General features: G+C 51.8%; 2 protein-coding genes across 2 annotated transcripts in view; one reads left to right on the plus strand and one right to left on the minus strand.

Moving 5' to 3' along the window:
• GUITHDRAFT_108382 (hypothetical protein) overlaps positions 1-2,861 on the minus strand; it is a gene marked incomplete at both ends in the record, with an annotated part of 3,530 nt that extends 669 nt beyond the window's left edge. Inside the window, 20 exons of the mRNA XM_005832855.1 lie at positions 31-136; positions 452-505; positions 590-659; positions 708-757; positions 799-835; positions 949-1,001; positions 1,050-1,128; positions 1,254-1,312; positions 1,517-1,582; positions 1,653-1,700; positions 1,747-1,794; positions 1,841-1,882; positions 1,930-1,956; positions 2,004-2,045; positions 2,099-2,142; positions 2,187-2,214; positions 2,262-2,302; positions 2,350-2,392; positions 2,436-2,503; positions 2,837-2,861. Of these exons, the coding sequence (XP_005832912.1) occupies positions 31-136; positions 452-505; positions 590-659; positions 708-757; positions 799-835; positions 949-1,001; positions 1,050-1,128; positions 1,254-1,312; positions 1,517-1,582; positions 1,653-1,700; positions 1,747-1,794; positions 1,841-1,882; positions 1,930-1,956; positions 2,004-2,045; positions 2,099-2,142; positions 2,187-2,214; positions 2,262-2,302; positions 2,350-2,392; positions 2,436-2,503; positions 2,837-2,861 (1,030 nt within the window). The remainder of the gene's footprint in view (positions 1-30; positions 137-451; positions 506-589; positions 660-707; positions 758-798; positions 836-948; positions 1,002-1,049; positions 1,129-1,253; positions 1,313-1,516; positions 1,583-1,652; positions 1,701-1,746; positions 1,795-1,840; positions 1,883-1,929; positions 1,957-2,003; positions 2,046-2,098; positions 2,143-2,186; positions 2,215-2,261; positions 2,303-2,349; positions 2,393-2,435; positions 2,504-2,836) is intronic.
• A 255-nt stretch (positions 2,862-3,116) lies between these two features.
• Positions 3,117-8,845, plus strand: GUITHDRAFT_163177 (hypothetical protein; the record flags this gene model as incomplete). The annotated part of the gene is made up of 34 exons (XM_005832856.1): positions 3,117-3,132; positions 3,331-3,357; positions 3,500-3,560; positions 3,610-3,643; positions 3,690-3,740; positions 3,787-3,889; positions 4,160-4,239; positions 4,282-4,326; positions 4,505-4,540; positions 4,624-4,665; positions 4,778-4,846; positions 4,982-5,044; positions 5,128-5,195; positions 5,248-5,297; positions 5,400-5,455; positions 5,566-5,591; positions 5,695-5,752; positions 5,804-5,860; positions 5,920-5,952; positions 6,062-6,129; positions 6,173-6,293; positions 6,428-6,456; positions 6,501-6,554; positions 6,767-6,794; positions 6,839-6,891; positions 6,945-6,996; positions 7,047-7,079; positions 7,143-7,425; positions 7,471-7,556; positions 7,604-7,757; positions 7,804-7,943; positions 7,991-8,067; positions 8,118-8,254; positions 8,303-8,845. 28 exons carry the CDS (start codon positions 3,117-3,119, stop codon positions 7,206-7,208), a joined length of 1,479 nt encoding a protein of 492 aa, XP_005832913.1. The 3' UTR covers positions 7,209-7,425; positions 7,471-7,556; positions 7,604-7,757; positions 7,804-7,943; positions 7,991-8,067; positions 8,118-8,254; positions 8,303-8,845.
• Between the last annotated feature and the right edge of the window lie 513 nt (positions 8,846-9,358).

Here is a 9,358-nt window from a genome sequence, read left to right on the forward strand (position 1 = left end):
TCCCAAAGCAATGAAGCTGTCATGGCGCACCAGTACAATCAGAAAGTCCCGGCAGCGTTTGCCTTGCTGCTCCACCCCATCCCACCTGAATCGACGTCGACATGGCCTCCATGTTTTTCCATGTGCTTGAGAAGTACTGAAAGGTGACAGTCAAGCGCGCAAAGGAAGGAGAGTCAGGGCAAGAGGAGACCAGCAACAGGAAAGAGTGGGAGGGGAAGAGTGGGAGGGGGGAGGAGAAAGAAGGAGGGGAGGAGAGGGGGGAGGGGGGAAGAGTGGGAGAAAGGGGGCGAGAGGGGCAAGGAGTTGGGGATGGGGGCAGGGCGAAACGTTCAACTGCTTGCCTGTGCTATCATGTCTGGCGTATACTTGTCGATTCCATTCAGACCTAGTCTCACCTGTTGCATCAAGATGCGTAAAAGACTCTCAAGCTGCCCTCCCCTGCCTTGCTCACCGGTCTGCTGACCAGAAACAAACCGATGACAGTGACGAAGTATTTGTTGAGGTACTGCCGGTGAGAGTTTAGAGGGGAGTTGAGGGGATGACGGTGTAAGTTGTTTTCTGTGATAGCAGCATCTGAGTTTGCTCTGACCTGCCGCAAGATCTCCGAGTTGAAGTTCATCGCAGTTGTTTTCGAAAGATGTCTCAACACTCGAGCAAACCTGTTGGGTGCTCTCAGACCTCCGTCATCGCTTCCCCTCCTCCCTCACGATTCGTTGAGCCTGTCCTTCTCGGGTACTTCTCCTCCCAGAAACGCAACCTGCCGTTGTGCTTAGGATCGAGCCGAGACTTGAAGCCAACCTGCTCGCAATTTGTGATGAGCTCGCTATGGACGCCTCTGAGGTTGAAATCAGATTGAAATCAGATTGAAATCAGATTGAAATCAGATTGAAATCAGATTGAAATCAGATTGAAATCAGAGTAGAATGGAATGAAAGTCGTCGCACGGACCGGAACATTCCCTCCAGTCTCTGCTCTTGTGCTGCGAGCTCGCCGTAGGGAGGCTGCCAAGTCTTGAGTTGCCTCGTCGCTGGTGGCCAAGTGAAACTCACGAGAGAGACGGTGGAGATGCAGGAGGCGATGGCGAACCAGCCGTAGAGGGTGAGAGGAGTGGTTAGTCCCTGAACTCGACTGGCAGGAGAGCTCATGAGTCGCTACCAAAAGGAAGACACAAGGAAGAGGAGGGGGAGGAGGAGAGGGGGAGGGAGTGAAAGAGGTCAAGAAAGAGAGGAGAGGTGGAGGGGAATAGAATTGACCTCAAGTCAACACTGTAGACGATGAAGTCGACAATCGGCTTGAGAGATTGCGACAACACCTGAAACCGGATGTGAGTTGGGTTATGGTGTGAAACAAGCATGCGCATCCGTATCAGTAATGGTATGAGTATCAGAGAGGGTCAAAAATTGAAAGATCAGCAAGGAAAAACCTGAGAAAACATCTCTGAGAACTTGTCGACGTCTGATGTAATCTAGTATTGCAGCAGTGTCATAGAATCATCTGAAAGTAGCGCCGATCTTACCTGATGGTCGCAATGCTCAATCTTATCATCTCCAACCTTGTTTGCTTTGTAGAAGATCATATCATTCTGCATCATCGTCATCGTCATCCTCATTATCATCATCTCATCGAATATCTTTCACTGTCCTGTCCCTCACCTTCCTCATGTACTTGTCGTGACACCATAAAGTAATTTTCTCGCGCACCTGACAGCAGAGATGACTAGAAGTCAACAGAACAAGACCTCAAAACCTCCTCACGCAGCTTGGCGATGTAATATTTCAACAGAGCGTTCAAGATCTGTTCGCATGAGCTCAAAACCAAAACAAGACACCAGCAAGGTCACCGATAGGAAGACAGATGTTCCCGCAAACTGAACGACCAAACGCTGATGTCGCGTCAGACTCAGCGCGGATTCATGTCATTGTGAGACACCTGCATATCTCGAAAGTTCCTCGTGACCTGTCACATCGTTCAGCATCTTCTCGCTCTCATCCTCCTTCTCTCACCAGCATTTTGACCATCTTTCCCCAGTGCCGAGCGACCCAGACCTGATGCGGTTCAACTCAGCAGAAAGACAGAACATGACATGCGCGAGACTCACGGATCCCATAGTTCGCAAAAGAAGACTGGTGCAGAGCATAATCACTGGTAGAGGTTACAAAGATGTCTGACATGACGCTGGCTGCTACCTGTCCCGACCTCCCGCTTGCTGCAGGCCTGCCATTCTCACTCAACATGTCTCAGGCCTTGTAAACATGTTCGACCTTCTTGAAGATCCTCATCAACGTGCGATGCAGCCCTGGCTCTGTACAACCCATTAAAATGCAGGTTTAGCCGAGGCTGAAGAAGCACCGACGACGATGTTCTTCCGTATTCGCTTCCTGGCCTTGTACTCCTACAACATGTGAGAAGGAGATTAGATATCGCAAGTTTGTCACCTGCACAATCTCGTTGAACTTGAAGACGAAAAGAAGAAACCCGAGGGAACAGCCGAACCCCAACGCCGCTGCTCATGCAACTCAATGGCGTGACCTCAAGAACCTTGGAGGGGATGGAGGAGGTGTACAAGGAGAGGCGAAGGTATTCAGATGTGGAATGCTCAAGGTAAGGAAGCGGAGATGAGAAGCAGAGGAGCGGTATTGGATGTGATGGTATGTATGAGGATGGCAACATTGAGGGAGAGATGAGGGGACAACTGGAGGAGAGGGCATGGCAAGTGAGGGGAGAAGAGGGAGGGAGGGGAGCAGAAGGGAGGGGAGATGTTCAAAGTAGTAGTAGAGAGAGGAGGAGGCAGGAGGCAGGAGGAGGCAGGAGCAAGTTTGTTGGATATCTCACTGACCATCGCGAGTTTTCTTGCCCAGCATTGCGCCTCAATCTTTAGTTAGACCCTCTGCTAATCACCCGTACTATTCACAAATTTTGGTACCGGTGGTCCTTGCTCGGCAATGCTTGACTACCCTATCACCCCCTTAATACATGTGAATTGAACCGGTCATGGCCCTTGCAAGATTTTCAAAAAGATGATGCCGCGAAAACTGGTAGACCGAACAAAAAACTCTTCCGTTACTGGACGTTACAAATATTTCTCAAGTCCCCTTTCCTCACCCTGCATAACTGGGATGGCGGCGCAGGAAGGTGAGGGCGCGGGGTTGCGAGGAGAAGAGAAGAATGGAGGAGGAAGGAGGACGGCAGACATGCAGGATAGAAGAACGATGGGAGGAGGGAGAAGAGTTGAGGCAGGAAGGCTGCCGAGAGTCAGCAGACCAGCTATTGTAATCCACCAGGCGGAGCAAATGGCTAGAGTTCAAGACTGAAATCCGATTTTCCTTGCAGGCCAACAGGCAGGAGGAGAAAGCAAAGGTCTGTCAAGCTGTTGAATGATGGTTGTGGTTGAGCTGCTCCATCAGGGATCTCCCTGAGCTTGTCTTCGAACAAGAAGCGCCTTGCTCAGGACTCTGGTTGGTCGTGTGTTGCCATGGACGGGAGTTGAACTTGTCTTCAGCTATCTTCCAGGTCGACGACGATGGGGACAAGAATGAAAAGTCTTCCAAGACAGACATTAGGTGGCAGTCGATGACTCTATCCTCAGCATTCGTTGACGTTGTTGAGCAGAGAGCTGGAGGATGGTAAGGATAAGAAGGCGAAGGTATAGAACATGAAGCCACGGCAAGGCGTGACGAGTGAGCATCAAGGTCATCCCGATGAAGGAAGGAAAGGCCTGGCACCGTGGAAGGCTCGGGAAGGTGGGAAGATGGACGAGAATTGTTGGAGGATGAGAAAGTTTGGCAGGAGTCGAACGCGGAGCTAATCATGGATGTTTACAAGAAGGGAGGAAGCATTGCGACCCTTCCTCAGGGGGAGACCGTTGTTAAGCAAGAGGAGCAAGAGAACTGTGAGTGTTTGATAGAGTTGGTGGTGGTCAGGAGGGGGTGGAAGGGTTCTGCATGCAAGAGAAGTAGGACGAGGTCAAGGAACCGTGTGCAGGACGAAAGGATGGGGGAAAGGAGGACAGGGGGACTGGATCGTTGAATTCAGGATAGAGAGGGCTTGAGACGAGGAGAAGTGGTGAATGCGTTCAGGGGAAGCAGTGGCAGCAGCAGAGGAGGAGGAGAGTGGTAGAGGAGGAGAAAATTATGTGTGCGGCTTCTCATCACTTCATCAGTTTCGATCAACGACGAGAATCTTAGCACAGAAGAGAAGGCGAAACGAGCGCTGCTGAAGGAAGCGGTGGATATGAAGAAGGTGGATGGAACGGGAGAGCGGTGGAACATGACGCTGCTGCAGGAGAACCCAGAGGAGGAGATGACTCTTGGCCTGACAATCCCAACGGTCCTCTGTTCCTTCCTTCGCCTCTCTCTATCCATTCTTACTTTCTCCTCTCCTTTCCCTCCCCACCGCTGATCTTCTCCCTTCCTCCTTCCTCCCTCCGCCTTCTTCCTTCCTCCTTCCTCCTCCCTCCTCTCCCTGCCTTCTGCTGAAAACCCGCCATCGCTCATGAAGCGCACAGGGGAATCGTTCTAGTCGTGTCGTGTCTGAGGACGCGGTAAGTGTATGAGACAGGAGCCTCTCTATGACACGCCTCCCTTCCCTTGACTCTTTTCTGATTTTTCTCCTTCTCCCCTGCAGGCGTTGAAAGAAGATCTCACGCAATGCGGGGAGGAGGTCAAGGTAGGTCGTGCGTCTCTTTCTCGGATCCCAACACTTGCTCTCCCTCCTCTCTCCCTCCTTCCTACTTTTCTCTCTGCTCTCCCTCTACCTTCCATTATTGACGAGCTTGCAGCTGGACGACTATGAAAGTATGCCCATCTCTGAGTTTGGTATGGCTTTGATGCGCGGCATGGGATGGAAGGTATCTCCTTCTTGTACACTCCTGCTCCTCCTCCTCCTCCTCCTCCTCCTCCTCCTCCTCCTCCTCCTCCCCCTGCTCCTGCCCCTGCCCCTGCCCCTGCTCCACCGCCACCATCTCCTTAGCAAATTCGTATAGGATGGAGACGCCCTAGGAGGGAGCCGGAAAGGGATCATCGAACCTATCGAGATTCGTGCCCAGGTGAAACTCTCTCGTCCTTATTCACCCGCTCTTCTTCTGCCTCCGCCTCCTCCCCCTCCTCTGCTCTCTCTGACAAGCATCAGCCCGACGGGCTTGGACTCGGAGCCGTTCCAAAGGAAAAGAGCCCAGAGAGAGACCGTGGAAGTCGCAGGTGCGGCTGAGGAGAAGAGGAACAAGGAGCAGGTGCGCTGATGGTAGTCAAGGTACATCCCGAAGCCAGGAGAAGAGAAGGATTACCGAGAAGTTGAAAGAGGTTTCCTATCCTCTTGCTCCTCCCTTCTCTCATCTCCTCCCCTGTCCTCTCCTTCCCTCTCGTTCTTCCTCGCTGCCTCCTACAAGTTGAGATTCTTGTCAGAGCGCATTCGCAAAGAGGCGGCGGAGAGGATGGGTACTCTTACAGTAGGAACCAAGGTGAATTTCAGTCTCAGATCATGCGCAGGGCAGGGAAGGAGAGGAAGGTGGAGGGTCAATTATTGGAGGAGGAAGAATGAATTCGTTAGCTGACTTGTCTTCATCGACAGGTTGGGATCATAGGAGGAAGACACAGGTGAGATGCAGAATGCGAAGAACAGGAAGACGAGCTCTAAGTGGGACGTGGACAAGGATGGAAGGAGGGGAGGGGAGGGGGAAGAACTGAAGGTGACTGGCAGGGGGATGGTCGGCAAGATATCCTACATGTATGCACATGAGATCATGGTCCGGCTGGAGGTCAGGCCGGAGGAGACGGTCAATCGAGAGCCTCATAACCAATGATGGCAGGCTAGCGAGGAGGAGGTGACTGTGGACAAGAAAGATCTGGATCGAGACATCTCAAAGGTGAGGAGGGGGAGAAAAGCTCAAGTCCAAGTGACTTTATTTGATGCTCTTGTGACTAGGCCGTCGAGATCCGAAAGCAAGAGCAGGAGAAGGTGGGGAACGAGCTCCGTCCCTCTCATGCCCCCCGCGATACTATGCTCCTTTGTCGTGTCTCTTTCAACTCTGCGGTACTGCCATACTCTGCTGAGACAGTGAGGTCAGGCTGCCCAAAGAGAGAAGGAGAGGAAGGAAAAGGAGAAACAAAAGGGCCAGAGGGAGGAGGAAAGAAGGTGAAGGAGGAGGAGAAGTGAGCGAAGCTGACACGGAGTGAAGACACAAGCCCTCGGGTCATCATGATCGCCGTAAGAGCGACGAGCATCATCACGGCAAGACGGAGGATGTTGACTGGCTGAGGCCTCATATCAGAGTGCGAGTTATTGACAAGAAAGTCAAGGTTTCTGCTCCTACAATCGTCCTATGCCAATCCCCATCCTCCCACTCTTTCCAGTTTCCTCGCTGCCTATCCAGCTTCTTGACGTCTCTCCCTCCTCCTTTTTGCCTATCCTGACCTCTTGATTCTTCCTTCAGGCTGGCAAGTACTATCTCAAGAAAGCTACGTGTGTCTGGTCTTATCCCTCTCTTGCTCTCACCTTGTCTGCAGTGTACTCGACGTTGTATCCAGGGGAGTCTGCACAATCATGATGGATGACGACAGGTCAGGCTCTTTTCCTTTCTTGCCACAAGATTCTTTCGATACTCGTGCTTTCCTCGCATAGCAATCTTCCATATCTCTATTCCCTGTCCTCCTCCCTTTGTTGGTGCTCCTCGTGAAGGCATCCTCCCTCAATTCCTCCCTTTCTCGTCTCTTTTCTTGCCCTCGGTCTATCTCTCTTGCCTTTGGATGGAACATCGCTAACGAGCATGAAGACGGATGGTGGAAGACGTGACCTACAAGGTGCTTGTGGTTGGCGTGCTCCCTTGCCTGAGAGGACGTGGCAGATGCTTGAGACGGTGCTTCCCAAGACCGGAGGTTACGTCCTGTTCGTCAGCGGGTGCGAGGCGTTGGGGCTATCTCGGAGCTGATCCCCAGTGTCTTGTGTCACAGGAAGTTCAAGGGACAACGAGGAAAGCTTCTCGCCAAGGACAAGGACCGAGAGGTCGCAGCTCTCGCTCTTACCTCTCAGCTGACCATCAGCTGGCATGACAGATCGCAAATGTCCAGCTAATGAGCAGCATGCAGGCAAGCTCATAATCATCCAAAAGTTAACACCGTGATTGTATTGTGACGCCTGCTGGGCTGTAGGTGGAGGCCGTACCCATGGACTCCATTGCCGAGTATGTTGGGCGGGAGGGCGACATGCTCGAGTAGTGCGAAAGGAAGGAATACATTACATTAAAACTTCGACGCTCCTTGCCCTTGCTAGCCATCCAAATCTCCGTGGGCTCTTGGGGTAGAGATGGCGGACATGGCGGAAGCAGGAGTCGAGGCGTCGCTTCTTAGGACAAATTTGGATGACCAGGCCTGCTCAAGGCCCTGGCTAGAGCTGACTGTAGTGGAGGTGGATTTGGCATCCGAGGAGCAGGGGCTGCGGCTAGAGGTCAGAGATGAGGAGGGTAGAACCTGATGGTACCTGTCCACTCGGCGAGGTGTGATGCCTTCACTGATAGACTCCTCCGTATCTTCGTCTATCACCGACGCAGTTTCTTCCGTGATTTCCTGCCACGGGGTTAGAAAGCAAGCAAACGTCCTTAGGAAACCTCCACCTGGCTTATGTCAAACTTGTAATAGGGATCCAGACAGGGCGAAGGTGAAAGGAAGGTAAAGGATCGCAGGCTTGACGGGATGAACAGGTCTTCCTCCACTTCATACTTAGAGGAAGGGCTCGGAGTCTCGCGTCTCGCTTCTCTCCTCTTGACTCTGGTTCCGGTTGAGGACTACTTTGTGACAACAAGCATTCACTTACCTCTGAACCCTGACTTCTTCTCCTGAAGCAAGGGTATGGCTCTGAACGTATTCGTTCGGGCCTGACATCTCACATCCCACTGTGAGGTGGATCGTTGTTCCAGCTTTCCCTTTAGTCAATGCAAGCAGCTTTTCACTTGGCTGCGTTGTTGTTGTTAGAGCTCCCTGAAAAACAGCCGTTTGCATACCAGATTGCGAACCGGCGTATCTGATATGGCGTACAAAATATCTCCAGCCAAGATTGCTCGAGAGTTGTCGGCAGGACCTGTCGCACTCGATCAAAACAAGCTTTTCAACAGAATCATGTCACTGCACCTCCTTCAATAATCCTGGAGATGACCAGATAACCATCTTTCCGGTTCTTGAACTCAATCCCAAGCCAGCCTTCGTCTTTTCCATTTTCTGCTTCCTCGAGGTTGGCTGGTCTCCAGTTTGGCAAGTATTGTCGAGTTCTGCAGAGACGTCACACTTCAAGGAAATTCAGCACAGAATGGGCGTACAAATCTTTGCTCCAAAGCATCAGATGTCTTTGATTCGTGTCAACGTTCGCTTTCGATTCAGGTTGCTGCACATTCCCGATAGGTGTCTCTGGAGATGTTGACGGACAGGAGGCAGGGGTTGCTGGAGGGTAGGAGGCACGAGATGCAGGAGAGTAGGAGGCGGAGAATGATTCCTGTAAGTTTCGAGAAGAGGGATGGTCGACAGCAGCAACGATTTCAGAGGCATCGCTTCTGCTCGATCTTGGTGCTTGAGGGACGTCAATTGGCCACACGTCTACATAGTCAACAGCGTCGTCCTCATTGCCGACATTCTCCTTTTGCTTGTGAAATTCCTCGACTGTAATAGTTGAATGGTGCGCAGTACGCTTGCTCCTCTTGTGGTGAGTGTGGCAGTCGATGCAGAAGAAGCTCTCGCAGTCCAAACAGTAATGCTCCGCCGGGTCTTGGTCTGCACACTCGTTGCACAACATGTTGCTGGAAGCAGATACGACCATCACAAGATCTGCCAGACTATCTTGAATTCGATTGTTGTCTCGATCAAGACTGTTTCGTTGGGCCAACACGCCTGTATTAAAATACTTCAGCTTCCATATATCAGTGTTGGATATAGTGAGAAGGCGGCAAGGCCTAAGACTCGTTCACTGTGGGGTTATCTAAGCTTGTCCTATACTGCAAGTGCAGCTCTATTGAGCAATCAAACGATTGAAGGAAGGCGCAGAAAACCTGGGGGTATGTACTACAACTACAAGATCTGGTTATCAAGAAGCTTGAATGCAACACACGTCAAGGAGGTCAAAGGATGTCATCACAGACCAGAAGAGCCAAATTCACAACAGAAAGGCGGGGACAGCATCAGCCAAACAACAAAATTGACGAAAAAGAAGAAGACGCTGGGGTAGCGCAATGGAATCTGAAGGAGAAAGGGGGTACTGAGAGGAGTCAGGCAGCACGTGCTGAGAGAAGAAGGGGAAGGGGAGCAACTCACTGTTGAGAGAGGGGGGAGGGAGAGGGAGAGAGGGAGAGAGGGAGAGGGAGACGGAGAGGGAGAGGGAGAGA

This window comes from Guillardia theta (genome assembly GCF_000315625.1).
Source record: "Guillardia theta CCMP2712 unplaced genomic scaffold GUITHscaffold_33, whole genome shotgun sequence".
NCBI lineage: Eukaryota > Cryptophyceae > Pyrenomonadales > Geminigeraceae > Guillardia > Guillardia theta.